Source organism: Schistocerca cancellata, chromosome 1, assembly GCF_023864275.1.
Source record: "Schistocerca cancellata isolate TAMUIC-IGC-003103 chromosome 1, iqSchCanc2.1, whole genome shotgun sequence".
Lineage (NCBI taxonomy): Eukaryota > Metazoa > Arthropoda > Insecta > Orthoptera > Acrididae > Schistocerca > Schistocerca cancellata.
Window position 1 is genome coordinate 653,218,784 of NC_064626.1, and position 26,573 is coordinate 653,245,356.

General features: G+C 44.3%; 1 protein-coding gene across 1 annotated transcript in view; it reads right to left on the reverse strand.

The window, feature by feature from the left end:
• Positions 1-26,573, reverse strand: part of LOC126183495 (uncharacterized) — a 56,475-nt gene that overhangs the window by 4,822 nt on the left and 25,080 nt on the right. The window contains exon 2 of the mRNA XM_049925530.1: positions 14,538-14,770. Coding sequence (XP_049781487.1) covers positions 14,538-14,770 — 233 coding nt within the window. The remainder of the gene's footprint in view (positions 1-14,537; positions 14,771-26,573) is intronic.

Genomic DNA, 26,573 nt, shown 5'->3' on the forward strand with positions numbered 1-26,573 from the left:
CGTTCATGCACAGTTCGTGTTGTTTGCCCTACATATGATTTGCCGCATTCACACGGAATCTTGTAAACACATGATTTACACAGTCCCAGGTCATCTTTAATGGATCCCACCAGTGATGAAATTTTGGAATGAGGCCGAAAGATGACTCTCACTTGATACTTTCTCAATATTCTGCCTATCTGTGAAGAAATATTCCCAATAAATGGTAGATAAGCAGTCGACCTGAAGGCCTCTTCCTCTTCCTTGTTCCGTCATTTGTAGGTCGAGTGCTCTCTCCTCAAAATCTTCCATAAAAAGATTGGCCACCAGGGGAGACAAAGGACTCCCCATGGTGACACCGTCAGATTGTTAAATATAAAATATGTAGAGGAGAGAGTGTGCTCAAACAACGCTGTAATGTCTCACCAAACAGATTTCCAATGAGCTGTAATGAGTCCACAAGAGGCACCTTTGTGAAAAGGGAAACCACATCAAGACTGACCAATAAGTCGTTACTTTGCAGCTGTAGTGACTGAAGTCAGCTAATAAAATCACTAGAATTCTTTATGTGATGTGCACACTTGCCTATCACTGGTTTCAGCGAAGATGCCAAAAATTTTGCTAGGTTGTAAGTGGCTGCTCCAATGTTACTCACAATTGGACATAATGGCACATTTTCCTTGTGGATCTTAGGCAGTCCATATAGCCTAGGTGGAACTGAACTGTTTGGTTTCAGTCTCTAGATGACCTGCTTTGGTAGAGAACTATTTGACAACAGTTCTGCTGTTTTTCGCACCTTGAAGGTTTAGACCCTGGACAGTTGATTGTTGCTGGTGGCCCAGAAGGCTACGGAGCTTGGACCAAGCCTGCGATAAAAAGGCATACGGCCCCAGGTAGGAAACATAGCGCTCCCAGGATTCCTTTTTACTCTACTTAATAAAGTAACAAGCCTTAGTATGGAGACACTTAAAAGCGAGGAGTTTGGTCTGTGAAGGGTGTCGCTTAAATCGCTGCAGTGCCTGTCGGAGGTCCTGGACAGCGACTGCGACGTCCTTGGTCCACCAGGGTACCAGTCAACGACGAGGGGACCTGTGGATGGGGGGACAGCAGTGCCAGCAGCATTAAGAACAGTGGCAGAGATGCCCTGCAGGACTACATCAATGGAATTCAAGAGAGGGGTGTCAAAGTGCACAGCAGATGTACATACAGGGTGTCTACGTGGACAAGAAAAAAAAATTCCTGGATTTTTCCCAGATTTCCCGGTTAAAATCACAGTTTCTCCCGGATGAAATTGCGTATAAAGCGGGTGAAAATACATCCGGGTTAAGTAACAGTATACTTTCCCTCGGAGCTATAAAACGTATCAGTCCTTTGAATCGTAAAGGTCTTATACCGGCGGAGGACGTCCCACCACTTTAGGAAACGAAATCCTGGAAAAACAATGCGTTTGGAAAGTTGTTTGATGCGAGACAATTATTTTCGTATTGTGAAAGTATTTACACAAATTCCACAAATTACAGCACGGTAGCTTCCGAAACTCTAAAATAGAAATTGTGTTGAGCGATGCACTTTTGTCAGCCAGTCATAGCTCATGTCACGTGGCCTCACTAGCGAATGACAGCAGTTATTCAGAGCACGAGGCCTACGAGAAAGACAGGCCGCGGCGCGTACGTTACGAAGTTACGCCGAGCTCGCTCAACTCAGCTAAGTGCGTTTCTACACCGGTTAACTTGTAAGCAGATGTGTATGTACGAACGAGAATTGCATCGTCTATTGGCATCCACTGTTATTAGTCCTACAATGATAGGAAGTCCGTAGGCCTACTAACAGGCTCTAATTTGGCAATTAAAATCGTGCCAAAATGATTATCAGTTGCGTAGAAAAGTCAAAGTGTTCTGGCATGAAGAGACTTGTGACATTGCTCAGTAACGCATTATGCACATTTTTTTGAAGGTCAATTACACTTTTTGGCATTGATTGCATAATTTTTTATCTATGAAAGAACAACATTAAATATGAAAACTAACCTGAAGCTCGGTCTTTTTTTAGCATGTGTTACATGTTAAGTCATATCAAATACAAATGTGCCGGTAAAATTTTAAATAGTGGCATAAATGACTTATCTTCTGGGCCCGACGGTTTTCAAATGGCTGATCCTCAAAGTGTTACGTTTTGAATGAGAGTTATTTAAGAAATTCACTGCACATTCTCACACGTAACATAAATCATCTTGCATGGAAATTTACTTTGAAAGTAACGCATCTCAAGCCACTATTCGTAATATTTTCTGGTGATCTGTTAGAAATTTAAACAATTGTGACGTCACGCACATCGAATGCATGTTAGTTGTTACGGATGTACTGCATAATCTTCGACCTAAAGCCTCTGACACTTTTCGGTGTCGGCAAACTGGTCTGTGCATTGTGTAAATTACCCATTTTCTACCCAACTAAACTTTTATTTTGGTGTTATTCTCTGATTTATGTTTCATTGCTGCAGTATTATTCAGCAGTAGTGGACTAAAGTTCTTTGTCAGCGTATCTGACCTTACACGTCAAACCTACAAAACTAACTGAAATCTAAAACAATGAAAAATCCCGGAATTCTAAAAAATTCCCGGGTTTTTCCCAGATGAAAAAATTCCCGGGTTTTTCCCAGATGAAAAAATTCCCGGGTTTTTCCCAGATGAAAAAATTCCCGGGTTTTTCCCAGATGAAAAAATTCCCGGGTTTTTCCCAGATCTCATCTACATCTACATTTATACTCCGCAAGTCACCCAACGGTGTGTGGCGGAGGGCACTTTACGTGCCACTGTCATTATCTCCCTTTCCTGTTCCAGTCGCGTATGGTTCGCGGGAAGAACGACTGTCTGAAAGCCTCTGTGCGCGCTCTAATCTCTCTAATTTTACATTCGTGATCTCCTCGGGAGGTATAAGTAGGGGGAAGCAATATATTCGATACCTCATCCAGAAACGCACCCTCTCGAAACCTGGCGAGCAAGCTACACCGCGATGCAGAGCGCCTCTCTTGCAGAGTCTGCCACTCCCGGGCCATATACACCCTGACATAAAGGCCAATTGGCCCTGCGGAATACCCAACGTAGGGGCATGTCTACCTGGTGGCAGCAGGGTAATGATAGAATCACTGGAAAGTGGTCACTGTCATAAAGGTCATCGTGGAATGACCAATGTAGGGTAGCCACAAGGGCAGGGGAGGAGATTGTGAGATTGACAGCAGAGAAGGTGCCATGAGGGGCACTGAAGTGGTTAGGGGAACCATCATTGAGGAGATAAAAATCATGGTACCTGATAAGTTGATTGATTAGGATACCCCTACCCATTGAAGTGACACCACCGTGGGTGGTCGGCACTGAAGTCCCCAAGGAGAAGAAATGGGGCCGGGAGTTGCTGGATTAAGGTAGACAGTGCAATGTAAAGAAGTGGCCTACCTGGAGGGAGGTAGACATTGCAAATGGTGATTTCTGGAGTCATTTGCACTCGAACCACTATTGCTCCCAAGTTGGTATGTAGGGGGATCCATTCACTAACAACATCAAAGCAAACCAAAGTGCAGACCCCACCAGATGCTACCCCAGGGCCAGCATGGTTCCGACAGAATGCCCGATAACCACGAAATGTTGGAGAGTGGTCATCACAGAAATAAGTTTCTTGAAGAACAAGACAGAATGCAGAATAGGAGGAGGCATGACGTTGCATTTCTAGTAACTGACCGTAGAATATGTCGCAATTTCACTTTGTTTTGGGATTTGTTTCTTCTTCCTCTCTTTCAGAGGTGGAGGAGGGCAGGGCACAGGGGGAGTACAGGCTTCTGCAAGGTATAGAACTGAAAGAGAGCGGGCGAACCTGTGACACACAGATGATACATTTTGTGGCTGAGTGTTGGTAAGAGTCTTCCGTTTTGGAAAGATCTTTGATGTGCAGCAGCAACATGTACACTGCATATTTTCGTGTTACGAAGATATAAATTCGAATTCCACCAAACACTGCATGTTACTTTCCAAGGCATTGAAATCGAGATTGCGACGTGCTTTGTGAGCCAGTCATACCTCATGTTATGTGATCTCGCCAGCTGATGACAGCATAGGACACGTGATGTAGTCAGCCAATAGCAAGATCACCCTTAAGTAGTGCGAACACACAAATAAGTTGATGGTTTAAATTAATATACATAGTGTTGCTACAAGAGAAACAGAGGTTTCACATATAATCGTAGTCTCGAAGATTAATAAGCTGCAAGAGAAGCTAAGCTTCCACATATAATGTTGATATTTTTTTGCGCATGTTACACTTTAAGATATATCACACAATTTTTAATAATGACGATAATGTCTGATCTTCTGGGCTCGAAATTATTCTAGATGGTCGTCCTCAAAGAGTTGATTTTTTAATTGAGAGTCAAACGCTCTGTGATTTAAGAAATTCATCGTACATTCTCGCATATAGTTGATCTTGTGTAAAAGGGAATTTACTTTGAAAGTAACGCTTTTCAAACCATCATCCACAATGTTTTCCCGTGATCTGTTAGAAACTGATTTGCTTCAGCAGTTGCCAGAGAGTGCCAGATAACAGACACCATCGCTCTTGCGCAGCTACAGGAAGCCCGTATGTTCGTACGTGTAAAACATTAAAATATCTTGCACTATGTCACAAAAGAAACAAGACATCAGAAGACACTTCAAGTTCATCGGAATTTCGTGAACCATACTAAAATGCATGATTGGGCTTAAAGTGCACATTCGTATGTCCAGATTCGGATGTAAATTTTCTTGAGTACCAGTACTGTATAATCTCATGTTTGGTTCTTTATTATGGCATAATGCCATGCGAGCTAGAAGATTGAAAACATGCACTTGAAATGCAGTGAACAGTTGAAACTAGCCAACAGTGCGAAATTAAACACTTCGTTTCAATTAAATTGACTGTCTCAGCGCAAAAGATTAATAAAAGCCAAATCTCTTTAACAAAGCGACAAAATTAATTTCATTGTTCTGCAAGGTGATTAATGCTTTACTGTTAGAAAGGTGGAAATAAAACCTGAAAATAACAACATATTTTAGCCTTTCATAATTATGCGAACGTATTTTAATTCATTTGATAGCTCCCGGTCACAGAAATCCGTTTTGTTTTCATTTGGTGTGAGAGTAATAAATGAAGAGGAAACAACAAAATCACTAAACCTAAACACGTCACGTGGAGACTACCCACCTCCCCACCACAACTCAGACTGCTCTGTGCATCAGCCCCGGATCTACGATATTTCCGAGCCGGGGCGATACTAGATAGTGGTGCCCAGCCACACATCCATAGCCAGAAGCGGGAGAAGGTATTACCCATACGCGACTCAACTGTGCATGCACAATAGCCCGCCCACAACTGCTCAAACGAATCCAATGTTAACAGCTGTCATGTCATGCTCATCAGAGGCAATTTGTCATTATGAATCATTGCATAGTCTTTCTTAAACCTTTGACACACTTTGCTGTTGGCAGACGCTTGTATAAGCACTATGTTTTGTTGTTGTATATGGCAAATTTCCTTTGCGACTCAAGTTTTATTTTCGTTTTTTCTTCCTCTTGTTAATGTTTTGTTGCTGCAGTACCATCCTGCAGACGCGGGATACAGTAATATCCTTTGTTGGAGTATTGGTTCTTACCAGTCAAAATCACTAAAATTTAACTGAAAACTAAAACAATGAAACATTCCTGGAATTCTAAAAAATTCCCGGGTTTTTCCCGGATCTCCCGGGTCATATACACCTGTTTTCTCCCTTGTAAGTTGTGCAGTCAGATGAATGAGGGGAGTGGTGGTCAGCACAATTGACACACATAAATGGTGGAACATAGGAGCTTCCCTCATGTTGTGGATGGCCCCAGTCACCACACAAAGGGTCCATAGTACAGCGGGAAGACATATGCCCAAAATACAAGCACCACATAGGTGGAGGGACGTACAGCTTCACGTCATATCTGTAGCACATAACCTTGACCTTCTCTGGGAGGGTATCTCCCTCAAAAGCCAGAATGAAGGCGCCAGTATTGGTGCAGTTGTCTTTGCGACCCTTCTGCACACATCGAACAAAATGAACGCCACACCACTCCAGATTAGCCCAGAGTTCCACATCAGATTGCGTGATGAGGTTCCTATGAAAAATCATCCCTGGGCCATTTTCAAAGACTGGTGCGGGGCAATAAACACTGGGATATTGCCAAGATGATCAAAGGCATGAAAAGCTGTGGATTGGGTGGCAGAAGCAGCTTTGATCAACAGGGAGCCCGACCGCATCTTACTAAGGGACTCCACTTTGCCAAACTTGTCCTCAATATTCTCCACAAAAAACAATGGCTTTCTGGTGGTGAATGTATTCCCATCCGTCATAGGACAGATGAGGTAATAGGGAAAGTGTTTTACCCCAAGACAGCGAGCCTGACCCTCCTCCCAGGGTGTAGCGAGGGAAGGGAAGATTAGCGGGTCATACGAAACAACATTCAATGATCCTTCACCATTTGAAGACACGACAATTTGAGAACGGCCAGATTTTTGCAGCTTGATATGTTTCATGTGCCAAGCATCTGCCCTGATACCACCCACTCCAACCAGGAGCCCTCCCCATGGGCACCATCCATACACAGCAAGGCCCGTCTGGCCATGGCGGCCGTTGCTGGTAGTTCTGGTGCTCCACGAAGATGATGAGCAACCACTCCTTGGCATACATGAGGAGGGATCAGCTCAGATATCATAGTGTGATCCCTGTGTTGTCAGAGGGCGCAGACATATGGGTACATAACAGCCCCACCACATGGACTCGCTACACATGCTGGTGACCTAGCAGGATGGAAGGGGGCTACAGTGGGGAAGGGAGAGGAGAAGGAAGGAGGGGAGAGGAATCCACACCGTAGATGCTATGGAGGGAGTTCTTCCTCAGATGGCTCACACTAAAAACAGGAAATTTTGAAGTGGAGGTCAAACCTCAAGCAGGCAAGGAACAAAATTGCAACCGAAACAGGAAACCAGGTTGCCATAAATCAGAACACCGAGAAAGGGAAAGGAGGGGGCAACGGGGAAGGAGCGAGGGGGGGATCTAAGGTTAGTTTGCATGTCGAGGGATTTGGTTAATAATGGTGAGACAAGGTTGAAGATCAAGAAATTCTTAAAAGTTACCTGGGGGTTATTTGAGGACAGTGGGGGTGGATTGTTGTTGGATGAAGGAGTGAACTGAGTCAGGCAGGGTTCAATACTGGTCTTTGGTTAAGTCTGCTTGATAGGGTTGGTGGTGAAAAATTGTATCCATTACAGGGACCAGGAGGAGGTGAGAAGGTCTTTAACAAGTCCTGCAGATTGAATTTGGGGGGTGGGGCAAAAGCTGAGGCCTTTTGAAAGGACTGATACTTCTGCGGGGCTAAAGCTTTTGGAGGAAAGGTTCATGGCTGTGTTTCTGGTCTGTTTAGGTTCTGAATTCTGTGTGGTGGTGAGGGTGTTTTGGAGGATGGAGTAAATGTAGAAGGTGTGCAAGACATGGTTTGTCAGCTGTGAGGAGACATGGGGGAAGTTTGGAGGTGGTTGTAGAGGTATAGTGCAAGCTGGAAGTGAGCAGGTTGGTGAGTTTTTTTTGGGTGGCGTTGTGCATATTGCTATAGTTCCTGGAGGGCAAGAATTTCAATGTGCGTTATGGGATCCAGGAATTTGGGATTGCATAGCAGGAGAATTTTACGGATGGAAGCAAGGTACTACAAGGAGGTTTGGGCACGATTGCTATGGTTTTGCAGAACTATGTTGGTGAGGGCTAAGGATGGCCGCATCTGAACAGATGGGTTATTTGATGGTATGGCCATTTGGGGGGGATTCCATAAGGCAAGCAACAACACAGCAACAGTATGTGGGACTGGGTTACTCCTAGGGACAAGGAACCTTTTTGTACTGACGCAGATGGAAGGAGCAAGGATCCATGGTGGTGGAAAAAATGCATAAAAATACATAAATATAGAATTACATCCGAAAAAATTAGCAAAGATACACTCAAATGCGTTGGAAAATTCACGAAAAGGGTGAAATAAGGGGAACGAGTAGAAATCTGAGGAGTGGGCTGATCCTACCAACCCCTCCCCACCTCCCATTCCTTCCCCTCTCTATTCGAGTTCGGATCTACTAATTTCCCCCAATCTTGTAACATCTGCTGTCCCCCTTCTTCACACTTATCCACCCACAGACCTGTAACTCACATTTGTCCCCCTTAACCATTTGATCCTTTTCGTGATTTTTCCCACATTTTGAGTGTATGTCTGCAAATTTTTTCGGATGTAAGTTTATGTTATTTAGGTATTTTTACATATTTTTTCCACCACCATGTATCCTTGCTCTTTCCATCTGCATAATACAGAAAAGTTTCCTTACCCCTAACCAGAACTCAGTCCCACATACTGTTCCTGCATTGTTTCTGGCTCTTGGAGTCATCCCCAAGTGGCCTTACCGTCAAATAACCCTTCTCTGGCTGCCAACCTTCCTTCCACAATGACCTCCAATCCTTAGCCTTCACCAACACAGTCCTGCAAAACCATATCAATCATGCCCAAACGTCCTTACAATACCATCTCTCCGTCCATAAAATTCTCCTGCTGCGCAATCTCAAATTCCTGGATCCCACAACACACACAAACTCTTGCTCTCCAGGAACCAGAGCAACATGCATAACACTATCTGAAAAAACTCTCCCTGCTCACTTCCTACTGCCACCTTAAAACTCCCGCTGCCCGCCACCTCTACAACAACATCCAAACCTCCCCCCACATCCGCTCATAGCTGACATACCCTGTTTTGCAGACCTACTACACTTACCCCACCCTCCAATACTCACTCTCACCATCACACAGAACCCAGAACCTAAACAAACCGAAAACATAGTCATGAAGCTTTCCTCCAAAAGCCTTAGCCCCACACAAGTATCTTTCCTTTCCAAAGGCCCCACCTTTTGCCACAACCCCCAATTCTGTCATGCAGGACTTTTTAAAGACCACCTCTTATTTTCCCAGTCGCGACAGTGGAAACACGTTTTCGCCACCAACCCTACCAGTCAGACTCAACCAAAGACTAATAGTGAATCCTGCCTAACTCAGTTCACTCCTCCATCCAACCACGATCCAGTCCCACTGCCCCCCAAATCATGCCCTGTCAACTTCCCAGAATTTCTTAACCTTGAACCTTGTCTCACCATTATTCCCCAAATCCCTCAACATGCAAATTAAATTTACATCTGCACAAAGATCCGCAATCCATCAGCTAATAACTGACAAAGGCTCCACACCTGTTGTTCTCAACTGCAAGGATTACCTGGCAGGACTCCGCCAGCTGTCAGATTCGTCCACCTAAAAATCCTGGGACGGTGACCCCATTCCGGAAATCCAGCAGGATATCCAATTTCTCCTCAAATCCTTAGGCCCAGCCGAGAACCTCTTCCCAGTATCCCTCTCCCCCCTCACCCCTACCACTGCCTGCACTCCTATCTTCTACATGCTTCCTGAAGTCCATAACCCAACCACCCAGGACATCCCATTGTCGCCAGTTACTGTGCCCTCATTGAGATAATCTCTGCTCTCATAGACTAACACCTTCAGTCTATTACCCACAACCTACTCACCTACATAAAAGGTAACAACTATTTCCTTTACTGATTCTCCGCAGTTCCTATTCCTTTACCACACAGTGTCCCGCTCATCGCTATTGATGCCATCTCCTTTTACACAAACATCCCTAATGCCCACAGTCTTACTGCTATTGAACACTACCTTTGCCCAACGCCAAACGGATTCCAAACCAACCACCTCCTGCCTAGTCGCCATGATCAACTATATCCTGACTCAAAATTACTTCTCCTTTGGAGGCATTACCTGCGCACAAATCCGGGGTATGGCTATGGGCACATGCATGACACCATCCTATGCCAACCTATGGTTCAGATTCACTAATGACATCTTCATGATCTGAATCGAGGTTGAGGACACCCTATCCACATTACTCCAGAAGCTCAACACCATCTCCCTATTCACTTCACCTGGTCCTAGTCAACCTATTGAGCCACATTCCTCAATGCAGACTTCCCACCTCAAAGATGGCTATGATATTAGTACCTCTGTCTATATCAAACCTACCGACTGCCAGCAATACTTACACTACGACAGCTGCTGCCCATTCCATACCAAAAAGTCCCTTCCATACAGCCTAGCCACCCGTGGCCGTCGCATCTGTAGTGACGAGCGGTCTCTCTCAAAATACACTAAGGATTTCACTGAGGCCTTTACAGATTGTAACTACCCTCCCAACCTTGTGCAAAAACAAATCTCCTGTGCCTTATCTATCCAGCCACCCAACACCAAAAGTCCACCGTCTGGTCACAGAGGAGCATTCTCCTCATGACGCAGTACCGCCCAGAACTGGAGCAACTGAATTACATTCTCCGCCAGGGTTTTGACTATCTCTCATCGTGCCCTGAAATGAGGAATTTCTGCCCCACTTTCCTTCCCACCCCTCCCATAGTGGTATTCACCACCCACCGAACCTACAATATCTTCGTTCATCCCTACGCAACCCCTGCTCCCAATCCCTTGCCTCATGGCAAGACTTGTCTCATACATCCTCCCACCACATACAACTCCACTCCAGTAACTAACATCACCTAACTCATCAAAGGCGGGGCTACCTCTGAAACCAGTCATGTGGTCTACAACCTAAGCTGCAAACACTGTGCTGCACTCTACCTGGACATGACAATCAACAAGCTGACTGTCTGCTTGAATGGCCACCGACAAACTGAGGCCAAGAAGCAACTGGACCACTCTGTTGCTGATCATGTTCTCCATTTCAATGACTGCTTCATGGCCTGTGCCATCTGGATCCTTCCAACCAACACCAGCTTTTCTGAATTGTGCAGATGAGAACTCTCCCTGCAATGTATCCTACATTCCCGTAACCATCCTCGCCTCAACCTTTGTCAGTCAGTGTTGTTACCCATTTAGTCCCTTCCCTGTTTCCATTCCAGCATTACACGGTCCTCTGTTCCATCAACACACCTAGTCTTTTTACTTCTCTCCTTTTCCACTAACCCCCACCCCCACCCCCACTCCACTCTCCGTCTAACCTCCCGAATGCACTTAGCTTGCCTACTCTCACTTTACTGTGCCCCATCCCTACCCTGCTGTTACTCCCCTCCCTGCCCCAGCCCCCCAACCTCCTCCTTACCCCACAAGGTTGCCTCTCTCATAATGCACTACTGCTCACAGTCTGGCTTCATGTGCCAGACTGTCATCATGTGTGTGTGAGTGGTCTAGAAAGTCTCTTCAGGTTTGCTGCCAGATCCTAAAATCAACTTGACTCGATATTTTGGCAATCCAACTGTTCGCCATCTTCAGGAAAATGCTGCTGCTGGTGATGAGACCCGCTGAGACTATCTCAGTTCTCAGTGGGACTCATCAGCAGCAGCAGCATTTTCCTGAAGGTGGCGAACAGTTGGATTGCCAAAATATCGAGTCAAGTTGATTTTAGGATCCGGCAGCAAACCCGAAGAGACTTTATAGACTTATTACGCCGGGGAAGCCTACGTAATCATGTGTGAGTGGTGTTTTTTTTATTGTGCCTTTCTGCGACTCAGCACTCTGCCATAAGGTGAGTAGCAACTATCCCTTTAATTATATTGTTACATTTCATCCTGGATTTTCCATTGTTTAAATGATAATAATGCATTCAAATATAATGCTTCTATTTCAGGTATTTGAAATTGGCCTAAGGCCAAAACTGTACAATCTTACACCAGATAAAGAAACTGTCAGCTGAAGGCATCACAAAATGACTTAAAAGATTCAGCACAGATGCAGATCCTGTTGAAATGAAGATTATGGATAGCAAAGATTACACTCAAACAGAGGAGTTGTTGAGTCGCAGACAGGCACAATGAGAAATGCTGCTAATAAATTTAAACTTTTGGATGAAGTAGTCCTTCTGAAGTGTACACACACACACACACACACACACACACACACACACACACACACACACACACACACACTCACACTCTCCATGCACCCTCTATGTGCAAATTAGCTATCTATCCTTTCCGTATTGTTGGTAGTCCATCCTGGCCTTGTTGTTGTCTTCAGTCCTGAGACTGGTTTGATGCAGCTCTCCATGCTACTCTATCCTGTGCAAGCCTCTTCATCTCCCAGTACCTACTGCAGCCTACATCCTTCTGAATCTGCTTAGTGTACTCATCTCTTGGTCTCCCCCTACAATTTTTACCCTCCACGCTGCCCTTCAACACTAAATTTGTGATCCCTTGATGCCTCAGAACATGTCCTACCAACCGGTCCCTTCTTCTTGTCAAGTTGTGCCACAAACTTCTCTTCTCCCCAATTCTATTCAATACCACCTCATTAGTTATGTGGTCTACCCATCTAATCTTCAGCATTCTTCTGTAGCACCACATTTCGAAAGCTTCTATTCTCTTTTTGTCCAAACTATTTATCATCCATGTTTCACTTCCATACATGTCTACACTCCATACAAATACTTTCAGAGACGACTTCCCGACACTTAAATCTATACTCGATGTTAACAAATTTCTCTTCTTCAGAAACGCTTTCATTGCCATTGCCAGTCTACATTTTATATCCTCTCTACTTCGACCATCCTCAGTTGTTTTGCTCCCCAAATGGCAAAACTCCTTTACTGCTTTAAGTGTCTCATTTCCTAATCTAATTCCCTCAGCGGCAACCGACTTAATTCGACTACATTCCATTATCCTCGTTTTGCTTTTGTTGATTCATCTTATATCCTCCTTTGAAGACTCTGTCCATTCCGTTCAACTGTTCTTCCAAGTCCTTTGCTGTCTCTGACTTTACAATGTCATGGGCGAAGGGGGCTCAACGTTTTTATTTCTTCTCCATAGATTTTAATACCTACTCCGAATTTTTCTTTTGTTTCCTTTACTGCTTGCTCAATATACAGATTGAATAACATTGGGGACAGGCTACAACCTTGTCTCACTCCCTTCCCAACCACTGCTTCCCTTTCATGCCCCTCGACTCTGCGGAATCCCAACTGATCCTCGCCGAGGTCGGCTCCTACCAGTTTTAACCATACAGTAAAGCTGCATGCCCTTGGGAAAAATTACGGCTGTCATTTCCCCTTACTTTCAGCCGTTCGCAGTACCAGCACAGCAAGGCTGTTTTGGCTAGTGTTGCAAGGCCAGATCAGTCAATCATCCAGACTGTTGTCCCTGCAACTACTGAAAAGGCTGCTGCCCCTCTTCAGGAACCACATGTTTGTCTGGCCTCTCAACAGATTGTTGTGGTTTCACCTACGGTACGGCCATCTGTATTGCTGAGGCACGCAAGCCTCCCCACCAACGGCAAGGTCCATGGTTTAAAGATTACACTCTCATACACATTCACTGGAAGTTCCTGCCCACTTGGGTATTCAAACCAGATATCTTACACTCATTGTCTTCTTATCTTCATTGCATAAACTACCAAAACCTTATTAGGCCTTTACAAATCACAGTCAGTAATTCACTTGCATGACACAATCTAAAGATCATGAAATATAACCTAAATATTGACAAAAAAACCATGCTGGAATAATATGTAGAGGATAGATCACAACTCAACAAATAGAATAGGTGTTGAACAGCAGAAGTGCTACACAGAATGAACAATAAACAGGAAGCCACTGTATGCTTCTGACACTACAGCCTGAGTGAGATGGTTAGCAATTTTCTCTGGATGAGAAATGGAAGGGGCATTGGTGCTTGTCACTTCCCCTGTATTCACCTATGTGTTTTATGGCACGATCTTTTCCACCCGCCTCTCCCTCACTTCCCTACCTCTTCCACCTTTCAACACTCACACTAAGTATGATCTCCAGTCAGCCAAGACAGGATGTTGTGGCAATTTATCATCCTTTCTACATGCTGATGCTGATCTGCTTTGTTGCTTTTGTAATTGGCAATTAGGGATGTATCCCCAAATAATCAAGAGATAAAAACACACACACACACACACACACACACACACACACACACACACACACACACACACACAGAGAGAGAGAGAGAGAGAGAGAGAGAGAGAGAGAGAGAGAGAGAGAGAGAGAGAATAAGCAGAGGGGATATCACACCATTCCATTCATGTAGACAACACTTGCACGGGTTATAAATTTATGGGACACCTGAATTGCAGTAATCCAATTCTGAGATGAGTCTGCTTAAACCAAAAGTGTAATGTGTGATTCATAGGTAATGTGTGTGCAGACAACTACAAAACTGCATTTCAAATGTAGTGATGTGTGTGCTATTAACAGATATCAGAGATGATACAGGCCTTAAAGACAGAATGGGCACACCAGATTTAACATGTGGTGTTGGATGCTTCTGCACAGAAACTGGTATACGGCAGCAAGATCATGATAAATAACTCAAGTGACAACAACACTCTGGATCTAAAATTTCATATACCAAGAAAAATGATGCTCAGAGAACTCATAACAACGAATACTCACCACCTCAGCAATATCAATCCAATCCAGCATACTAATAAAAGCATCATTTTTAGAAGGCTGCTTTGCCCAGTTCCAGTACACAATAGATTTGAAGGCATGTGTCACATGCGCTGTCCTTTCTGTACTTTCTGTTAAGGGCTGCTTCTGTTCTTGCATAACAATACCTGAGTACTGTTTTGGTAGTTCAAGTTTATCACCAACAAGAGGTCGGCCTCTGAAGGATGCCCTAAGTACTGAAAATCACAATTTCTCATAAATCTAACACATCACAAGCAAATGCATACTTTACATTCAGTATCTCGAATTAAATAATTTTGTGATTAACAGATCATAGTGGTGAACTCATTGTTGCTGGTGAGCAATCAGCTATGTACAAAGCTGTCAACAAAGCAAACATGTTGCACTTGAGAAGGAAGTAAGATTGACTGGGAACTGGAACCTACAACTCAATTTTCTGAATAGTCAATCACAGAGTTATTTTCATCAAAGCACAGTAAATCACTGATTGTAAATAAAAAATATGTTTATGGCAAATGGAATACAAAGAGGTAACATGATATTGGTGAACTACACACTCTCCACCTACATTGACTTGTAAAGCAGAGGCAAATAATGCAGCCTTTCTGTACAACTTAAGAAGGAAACAAAGTGTCACCAAGCAGCTCATTTTTTCCACTATTTTTTAAGGGGCTCCAGAAAGGCTCAAAATCATGAAATGTTCAAGTTTTACTTTTTTGCATTTTAAAAATTTTCAGACTTTCCCGTTTCTATTGATAATATAATTTATTCAGTTCAGAAGACAACCCACTGTGATGCTGTTTAACTGCTGTCAAATGTTCATCGTGTACATTTTGGAGATGTGAGAGAAAATAAGTGTCACAAAATAAGTGTGATAGTTTGATATATATCGCTCGCACGATTGTCATGAGTTTCATGTTTATTTACTCTTTTGTGATGCTGAAATTATTCATGGTGAATTCTGTTCATTGAAGTCTCTGTTTTATTGAAAGATAGTCAAGGGAGACTAAAAATCCTCTGAAGGCTTTCAAAGAAAGGAGAAGTGTTGAAAAGCAAAGATTAGGAGTTGTTACCATAAACAATAAAGACGGTAACTAAGTATGTGAACTTAACCTTGCTGGTATACCTGCCCACTGCAATGAAAGTGAGAAAGAAAGTACTCTGTAGAGGAAGCTTGGTTCAGTTAGTGAAAAGTATGAATGTTTTATGGGCAAATTGGATGTGAATGAAATATCTGGTATGTCATTTCTCAACAGAATTTTTGCAAACTGTGTAATATGTATTCAGTGTAATAAAGTCAGTCTGCAACTCTCTATAAAAAAATCAAATAGGACTTGCCAGTGAAATGGAACTGAGGTGTGGTAAGTGTTCATACATGTGTTGCAGTAACTCCAAATGGAGAAAATGGTAGGAAAATCTATGAACACAACATCAGATTTGTTTATGTCTTGCATACAATTGGTATGGGTGCTACTGTAGCTGCAGTTTTCTGTGGCCTAATGAATCTTCCAAATCCCCCAACCAAGTTTACAAACTATAACACATTTGTAGCATCTAAAGTAGAAGATCTTTGTATAGAATCTATGAAGAAAGCTGTGAAAAGGTCAGTAATAGAAAACAGTGGTAACAGAGACTTGACTGCAGCATTTGGTGGTACCTGGCATAAATGTGGACACACATCTTTTCATGGTGTATTATCTGCCACCAGCATTTTTCTTTTTTTCTTTTTTTTTTTTTTTTTTTTTTGCCTTCCTTCAAGAATTTGCTTTGGATTTTAGAAACATACTGGTGACTTTGGAGATTATCAATTAAAGATTCAAAGTATTCTTCCTGAGAATTAACCACTGTTATCATTTAAGCTTTTTTGGTTGTGACCCAGTGTTTCAAGGCCACATTGTTGAGCATTTCCTCCTCAGATTCGTTACCCGGGCATTTATCTCACAAACTCAACATATACTCACAACTGTTAGCATCACAGACCATTAAATCTAGTAAATCTTTATAGTTAACATCATTGAGTTTTGCATCCACAATCATCAGTTTGACATTTTGATGTATAAACAAACACATAAGGTGTGTCTTCCTGAGGAGCCCAAGAAAATACACCACTTATGGCAATGGTCACAAAATTATGACCTTCCAATTTTCCATTCCGGATGAGCATTTTTGAAAGCTGCATAAAGTACATTTAAATTTAACTGCGCTACTCGTTTTGCTTTGTTACTTTAACTCCATTTATAACAACTCTTTCGCTATCTTTGCTACCTGGAAATGGTTGGTTGGTTGGTTTAAAAAAGGTGGGAAGGGACCAAACCATGAGGTCATTGGTCCCTTGTTCCTAATGAAACAATGCCACAAGTGTGAGAATAAACCACACAAGGCATAAAACACAAAACGGAAAGAAAGGAAAAACCACAAAAACGAAGGAAAGGCAACGAACACTCAAAGGAACAAAAGAGGACAAGAAAACAACAGAGAGACACTAGAAACAGACAAGAGTAAAAAAAGAAAGCAGATTACAGTGGCTGGCCAACGACGGAAATAAAAAGGAAAAGCCAGCTACTCTGCAACATATTAAAACCTCCACCCTAAAAGCACTAGGGTGGAGAACACAGAAAGACAAAGCACATGCGCTAAAACTTAGATCAAATGACAAAACCCACCATCATGAATAGAACGTAAAAGTAAATCAGCCAATGAGGCGTTGACAGAGAAAATGAGCGACAACGAGTCCGGTAACCCAAGATTTCGTCGCTGGGCAGTCAAAGTGGGATAGTGTACCAGAATATGGGTCAATTACAACTGGGAGCCAGACCAACACTGAGATGGGACATCACAGTGCAAAATGTAACGGTGGGTCGCCCAAGCGTGGCCAATGTGGAGCCGGCATAGGACAACTGATTCCCTGCGAGGGGCCCGCATGGAAGGCTTCCACAAATTCACAGACTCCTTAATGACACACAGTTTGTTGTGCATATTGTTATGCCATTCCATCTCCCAAAGCCGAAAAACCCAGCGGCATAAGACAGAATGCAGGTCCGGTTCAGAGATGTCCATCTCCAGAAGCAGTTTCCTTGTAGCCTAGCCTGTTTGGCTAGCCTGCCTGGGATGCCGACGTGTCCTGCGGTCCACACAAACACCACTGAACGATGGAACCGGTCCAGGGCATACATGGACTCCTGGATGGCCGCCATCAGAGGATGACGAGGGTAGCACTGGTCGAGAGCTTGTAGGCTGCTCAAGGAGTCAGTACACAGAAGAAACGATTCCCTAGGGCATGAACAGATATACTGAAGTGCACTAAGAGATGGCCACCAGCTCTGCAGTGAATACACTGCAGCCATCGAACAAGGAATGTTGTTCAAAATGGCCTCTGCGGACGTAGGCAAAGCAAACATGACCATCAGCCATCAAGCCATTAGTGTAAACCACTTCGTGGCCTCAGTACATGTCAAGAATCAAGAGGAAGTGACGGCAGAGAGCGGCAGGAGTAACTGAGTCCTTAGGGTCATGCAAAAGGTCCAGACGAATCTACGGCCTAGGTGTACACCATGGAGGTGTATGTGGACAGACCTGGATAGGTGGTGATAACGGGAAGGACTCCAGTTGAGACAGAAGGGATCGCATGCGAAGCGCAGTCGTTAGCCCTGAGCTGGGTCACTGATGAGGGAGATTAACTGCCGCGGGTGGAAAAAGGAGACAGTAAATTGAATGCTCAGGACAACTACAAATGTGTGCAACGTAACTGGCGAGCAGCTGTGCACGTTGGATCTGCAATGGAGGGACTTCGACCTCCATCAGGACACTGGTCACCGAACTCGTTCTAAAAGCTCCCGTCACTAGGCGAACGCCACAGTGGTGCACTGGGTCGAGTACACGCAACGCTGAGGGTGCCGCCGAACCATAAATCAGACTCCCACAGTCAAGGCGGGATTGAACAAGGGTTTTGCACAGCTGCAGCAGAGTAGAGCGATCTACACCCCAGCTGGGGTTGGTCAGGCAGCAGAGGGCACTGAGGTGCTGCCAGCACTTCCACTTAAGCTGATGAAGGTGAGGTAGCCAAGTCAATCGACAGAAGTGCATGACACACGACTTCGTGGTCGAAATCTGGAAGCCGTGGGCGAGAGCCCATGTCAGTACGTTGTGGATGGCTCCCAGTAGGTGCTGCTCAGCAACACCAGTACTGATGGAGCAGTAAGAAATGCAGAAATTGTCTGCATACAGAGGGTGAAACGGACGGCCCTACAGCAGCTGCTAGACCGTTAATGGCCACTGAAAATAACACTCAATACGGAGCCCTGCGGAATTCCATTCTCCTGGATATAGGGGGAACTATGGGAGGTACCAACTTGGTCACGGGAAGTACGGAGCGACAGGAAATTCTGGATAAAAATCAGGAGCTGGCCCCGGAGACCCCACTTATACAATGTGGCAAGGATGTGATGTCACCAGGTCGTGTCGTATGCTTCACGTAAGTCAAAAAGGACGGCAACCAGATGTTGGCATCTGGAAAGGGCTGTTTGGATAACCGACTCTAGGGACACAAGAGTATCAGCGGTAGAGCGACCTGGCAGAAGCCGCCCTGACATGGAGCCAGTAGGCCACATGACTCCAGGACCCATCCCAACTGCCGACATACCATACGTTCCAGCAGCTTGCAAAGAATGTTGGTGAGGCTGATGGGCCGATAGTTATCCACATCAAGTGGGTTTTTGCTGGGTCTGAGCACTGGAACAATGGTGCTCTCCCACCGCGACAGAAAGATGCCATCGCACCAGATCCGGTTGAAGATGACGAGGAGATGGCGCTTGTAGTCAGACGAGACATTTAATCATCTGACTGTGTATCCGATCTGGCCCAGGAGCTGTGTCGGGGCAATGTGCAAGAGCGCTGAGGAACTCCCTCTCCATAAATGGGGCGTTATAGAGTTCACTGTGGCTTATAGTGAATGAAAGGACTTTCCTTTCCATCCACCATTTGAGGGTGCGAACGGCTGGGGGGTAGTTCTACGACACAGAGGCTCGAGCATAGTGTTCAGCAAAGTGGTCGGCAATCGCATTTGTGTCGGTATATAGCACGCCAATGATGGTAATGCCAGGGACACCTGTTGGAGTCTGATACTCAAAATGACGTCTAATCTTTGTCCAGACTTGGGAAGGTGATGTATGGCACCCAATGATCGACACATACCTCTCCCAACACTCCTGTTTCCTTCGTTTTATAAGCTGGCGTACACGAGCACGGAGCCGCTTAAAGGCTATATGGTGCTCTAGGGAAGGGTGTCGCTGTAGAGCTCACCGACACTCTGTAATTGCCTCAGTTGCTTCCAGTGACCACCAAGGGACTGTCTTTCGCCGGGGGCACCCTAAAGAGCAAGGGATTGCAATTTCTGCGACAGAAACGATTGTGGTAGTCACCTGCTCAACCAACACATCAATGCTACCATGTGAGGGAGAGTCAATGGTGACAGCAGAGGTGAAAGATTCCCAGTCCGCCTTGTTTAGAGCCCATCTGGGCAGGCATCCGTGGGCCTGACGCCGGAGCAGTGACAAAAAGATGGGGAAGTGGTCACTACCACACAGGTCATGTGCTCTCCTCTGGATAGATGGGAGAAGTCCTGGGCTGCAAATTGACAAATCAATGGCTGAGTAAGTATCTCAAGCCACACTGAAATTTATGGCGGCCCCAATATTTAAGAGGTAGAGGTTGAACTGGGACAAAGTTTCGAAATCTCTACCTCGACCACTAAGCATAGTGTCACCCCACAAGGAGTTACGAGCGTTGGAATTTCCCTAAAGTAAGAAAGGTTTAGGGAGTTGATCAATCAGTGCAGCTAATACATTCAGGGGTATTGCACCATCTGGAGGAAGTTATACATTGCAGACAGTTACTTCCAGTGTCGTCCACATTCTGACAGCCACAGGTTCAAGAGGAGTTTGAAAGTGCACAGTTTCACTACAGACTGAGTTTAGGACATAAACACAAACTCCACCTGACACTCTATAGTTGCTACGGTTCCTGTAATATCCCTTATAGCCACGGAGGGCGGAGTCCTCATTGCTGGGAACCAGGTTTCCTAGAGGGCAATGCAGAAAGCAGGTGTAAAGCTTAACAGTTGCCGTAGCTCAGTCAGGCGGTGGAAAAAACCGCACCAATTCCACTGGAGGATGAGATCATCATGAGACTGGGAAGGCATGGAACATTCAGTGAGGCAATTTACACCTCAGGGTTACCTGCTGCCACTGACGTTTTGCCTGAGCAGCCTGTATCCATTGTGTCTGAGGGTCCGGCGAGATCCAGGTCCTCAGTGGATGCCAAAAGTTCCACATTCTCAGACGCAGAGCTTGTAGGCAGCGCTGGTGTGGGTGGCACCACAAGTTCCTTGTTCTTAGGGGTCTTCTTTTTCGATTTCTTGCGCTGTTCCTTGGGTTTCCCTGGTAGAGAGGACTTCACTGAGTCAGTCTCCGGGACTGAGGATGAGCGTGAAGCCCTACAACCAGCCGCTTTTGGGCTCTTCAGCCGCTGGCGGGGGTCACCTTCCAATTAGCAGAAAACTGGGAAGTGAGTGACCCAAGGGACCCCTTTCTGGCGAGAGGAGCCAAAGAAGACTTACACTTCTCCAGCTGGGAAGTGGGGATTATTGTCCCCAATGTTTGGGGGCGGGGGGGGGGGGGGGGGGGGGGGGGCGTGCTCCCGAGGTAGGTGGTGCAGGAGCAACAGGGGGGAAGTGCCCCCTACCATCAATGCACAGGTGTAGCCTTATGGCTCAGAGCCAACTGGAATTCGTGGAACTGGTGGGGCTACAACTATTCTTCTAGCAGTGGCATATGAGGTGGTCATAGCCACAAGATGTAAGTGCTCAAATTTCCTCTTAGCCTCAGTGTAGGTCAGTCAGTCCAGGGTCTTATATTCCATGATCTTCCTCTCTGTAAAATCCTACAGTCTGGCAAGCAAGGTGAATGATGCTCTCCACAGTTGACACAGATGGGCGACGGGGCACACAGAGTACTGGGATGCGATGAATGTCCACAATCTCGACAGGTGGGGGCTGGAAGTACAGCGGGAAGACATATGGCCGAACTTCCAGCACTTAAAGCACTGCATAGGGGGGAGGGATATATAGCTTGACATCACAGCAGTAGACCATCACCTTGACCTTCTCGGGCAATATGTCACCCTCGAAGGCCATGCACCCGTGGCAACCTGGTTATCCCTCGGACCCCGATGGACGCACTGGACAAAATTGACACTGCACCACTCTAAATTGGCGCGCAACTCGTCGTCAGACTGCAAAAGAAGGTCCCTGTGGAATATAACACCCTGGACCATATTTAAGCTCTTATGAGGTGTGACGGTAACACAAACATCCCCCAACTTGCCACAAGCGAGTAATGACCATGACTGGGCAGAAGACACTGTTTTCATCAAAACTGATCCAGATCTCATTTTGGACAAGCCCTCCACCTCCCCAAACTTGTCCTCCAAAGGCTCCACAAAAAACTGAGACTTCATCGTCATGAAAGATTCCCCATCAACTCTCATACATACGAGATACCGAGGCAAATAAGCTTCACTGCCATCCTTAGCCTGGTATTCCTCCCATGATATGGCCAGGGAGGGGAACAACTTGGGGTCATATTTCTTAGCATTAAAGTTAGAGTTTGCCCTAGAGACTGCTGGCAGCGGACCACCAACAAGACATGACGTATTACGCTTCATGGTGTGTCATCCGCCCTGATGCCACCCACTCTGACCTGGGGTCCTCCCCAGCAGTTGCAAAGGCCACCTGGCAGGATGGCCATTACCGGGAGTCCCAATGCCCCAAGGTGACGGGCATCTACTCCTTGGCATACATGGGGAGTTAACGGCGCAGGTATCAGCAGAGCAATCCCTGTGTTGTCAGGGGGCTACAACCAACAGGGTACATGGCGGCCCCACCACAATGGACTGGCTGCCTTGCTGGATATGAGGTGCAAGGAAGTCCATGGTCATCGCTGGCACAGAAAGTGACACTGCATAGTGCATGATGGAAAATGCACCCAGGAAGGTGTCCTTGTCCAACAGATGGAGAATGGGCAGGAGTGCAATGCAACAACGAGAAAGTGGGCTGAAGATCTCAATTCATGATGGACACGATGTACCATGTAATGCATCCTTCACCAATTGGCGCGCTCTTTGTGAAAATTTTGAAAAATGGTCAAACCCTACAGGGGACCATCATGTAAAGGCCGAAACATGAGACCCCTTTTAGTCACCTCTTACGACAGGCAGGAATACCTCCGGACCTGCAGGGGGGCTACCCGGGCATGTTGTTCTGTTTTTACCATCTTCAAAAACCTACTGGAGCTTTTCAATTGTTTCTCACTTATACATATTCCTTTCTTCTTTCCTAAAACTGGTAGAATGCCATGCTCCTTCACTAATGTTCAGGTAAGTCTAACTAAACGATCAGAGAAGTTGAACTCATGAGTCAAGATGCAAACTTAAAATTTTAGCTTTTTCTTCTTTATGTGTCACTGAACACTTACTTTCTAATTTCTCAATTAAGCTCTAATACTCAGTGTCAGACAATTCTGGAGATAGGTTTTCTTCTTCTTTTATATAAATGCTCTTGGTATCTGCATTATTAAAGCATGGTTCTAGGTCTTTGTAACTTTGTCTGAAATTTGTTGTACCTTGCTTTCAGTAGCTGCTTTTCTTTTTCTGCAACTCAATTTTCTTACTTTCAAAGCAGGAGATACTTCAAAATTACAACAAGCAAGATTCAATTTGCTAATAGCTTCCTCATTAGGTATATAAACATCATTAAAAAGGTTACACGATTCTAGTTCTGGATTCAAGATAAACATTTTTGAGTAAATTTAGGCACAGGGAATTTCCAGGTATCACATTAAATTACACTCAGGCAGCAGCTGGGGCATACAGACTTAAAACTGGCCAAAACTGGGTCTCATTCGGATATCCAGAATCACACAGTAACATAGTGAGTGAGGTAAATATAAGTATGGCTGGGGAAATGCCCGCTGACTATATAATAACTCCGAACTGCTTCGACAAGCCTTCCAACATAATAATTGGAAGCAGGGAGCAGTGGGAGAAAACAGTTCGACACTATTTGGATCACCGATGGATTGAAAACAGATCAAGGCGTTGGGGCAGGATTGTATGGGGTTCAACCAAGACTGGAGAGCAGCATCTCTCTAGGGAAACTGGCCTCTGTATTCCAAGCTGAAATTACTGCAATCAGGGCATGTGTGGAGGAGAATATGAGCAGGTGCTACAATGATCGTAGCATCTACATCTATTCGGACAGCCCTGAAATCATTGGCAGCTCCTGCAACAAGATCTCAAATTGTTGCAGATTGCCACAGGGCTCTGGTGGAGCTAGGGAGAAGCAATAGGGTGTACCTAGTGTGGGTCCCTGGCCACTCAGGGATCTGTGGCAATAAACAAGCCGATAGATTGGCTAGGATGGGGGCAACAATTCCATTTATTGGACCGGAACCTGTCTTGACAATCACCAAGGCTATGATCAAATTAGAACTATGGAACTGGCTTAGAAAACAGCATGTAGGATATTGGACCAAGGTCCATAAACTAAAACATGGTAAGGTAATGATGCCCAAGCCATGTTTTAAAAGAAGCTCTGTAATCCTGGGATTGAACAGGAAAGAGATCAAACTCATGACTGGACTGATGACCAGCCATGGGAAATTCACATAACACCCACACACAATGGGTATAATGGAAGAGGACCCTAAATGTAGGATCTGTGATGAGGGTGAAGAAACTGCATCACACCTAATCTTTGAATGCATGGCATTGGAGAGTAAAAGATACAGAATCTTCAGGACGACTAGACCTGAAGAAATTGTGTCTAACAAAAAACTGGTAGAGGGACTTCTTGCACTATTTAAGGGCACTGGTTGGCTTTACTAGATATACAGGGAGCGATACCGCACAATAAACCTAGTTTCAGTGCGGGCAGTGGCGGGTTAGACCTAAGCTGTTTTAGCTCTCCTGTTGAAATCAATCAGTCCTCATTAGGTATATAAACATCATTAAAAAGGTTACACGATTCTAGTTCAGGATTCACGATAAAAAATTTTGAGTAAATTTAGGCACAGGGAAGTTGCAGGGATCACATTAAATTTCAACTTGGGAAGCTGTTTTACTTGCACTAATAAAGGGCAAGTGTTCAAACTTTATTTCCCTTAAACCTTTAATAACTGGCTTTTTAGTACAATGAGTGGATCAGAGCATTTTTCCAAAAAATGTGGCTGTACTTCAGAATATATTTTTCTCTTGATAAAAACTGATGATATAGAAGAACTTACTCGTAATGTAAACAAAGTTTGTCTATATTCATCAAACTCAAAAATATTTTTTGTGTTTTTTCTTTGTTCTTTTAACTGAACCATAAACTGTTTTGTGATACACTTCACACACTATCTATCCAATACAGTACTGTTAACCCATTTTATTGCATTCCTATCAGTCTTTCAAATTTATTTATTATTAACTTTAAAATTCTTTTAGTTAGTTAGAAATCACACACCAAAAGCACATAAAATATTCTACACTCTCCGTGAAGTATGTACATCCACTCTAACAGAGGTTTCTGACAGACTGACTACAACAATGCCACACCCAGCAAATGATGTGGGGTACAAGTTTATGTACAGACGTCACTGACGACTGGGCTCCTGTACACCACTTGTTACTCTAGCCACTGAGCTCCTTTACACACTTGTCCGTGAGGACTAAACTTGTACACAAAACTGTAGCCTTCTCAACAATACAGATATTTCACATGTTTATCATTTTACTTTATGATTTTGAACTTTTAATAATGTGTTACTTAACTGAGAATAAAGCAAGATGTAAACGAGCAGTTTTTTTAACATAGAACTAAAGCAGAATCCCCTTTTGTTTAATATTTTATTACTAAAATAAATAATACTAACTAAATATAGGGTCTACTCACCAAGCCGCAGCATAACACACATAAAAGAAGGTTGGTAGCACTTAAAGTAGGAAACAGACGACAGTTTGAACAAGACATACTACAACAGAGACTGGCAAGAGGGTTACATAAGAAGGAATGATGACCACATGGGCTAATATAACAATGAAAACAACCAATTGAAAACAAAATAATTTAATCAGATAGACTAAAAAACTACTCACCAAGTGGCGGCAGGAACACACATAAAAGACGGTGGTTTGAGAGATGTGAAACTGTCACGCTGGGGAAGTGCCACTTCTTTCAGTTGCAGGTATTTGAGTCATTTGGCGAAAACTGGACACTGCATCCACATCCATCCCTTTCTGATGGTAGTGTACGGTTCCACAGTGTAATAGTTAACACACCAGCCTTTGAACCCAGGGAGCCGAGTTTGAGTCTCGGTCAAACCTTGCGATGTGTTTTGCGATTGTGTCTGGAAAGCTGGTGTATGCTGAATTTCAGGTAGGACATGTAATAAAAAGTATTATTAGCAGTCACAGATGAGCAGTCGGGAAAAGTCGGGACGGAAGGGGATAAAAGCAAATGCAGTGTGCAGTTCCCACAAATATCTGCAACTGTGCTGCATGTGTGTCAAAGCTTACATCGTCAAAGCTTACACTTTCCAGCATGATAGGCCGCGCATTGAGTAGCCGTGCGTGTCCCACGGGTGGAGGCTCATCTGCTAATTCGGCGATCTCTCCTGGGACACAGGGAACCTTCTTTCACGTGTGTTCTGCCGCTGCTTAGTGAGCAGATTTTTTTATCTATTCATATTAAATTATTTTGTCAAAAATTTATTGTTTTCATTGTTGTAACTAAATATTTGGTGATAGTGTCAAATAAATACAAGTTACAACTAAATTTTATTACGATGAAACAATAAACCAATTAAATAGGCAACAACCATAGAATCAACTTTCAAGTGCTTTGCTAATTTTATCTTAACAATCATCTCCACTACAGTTAATTACTGGCAATAGAAGTGAATCTTTGTTTTACTATATATACGT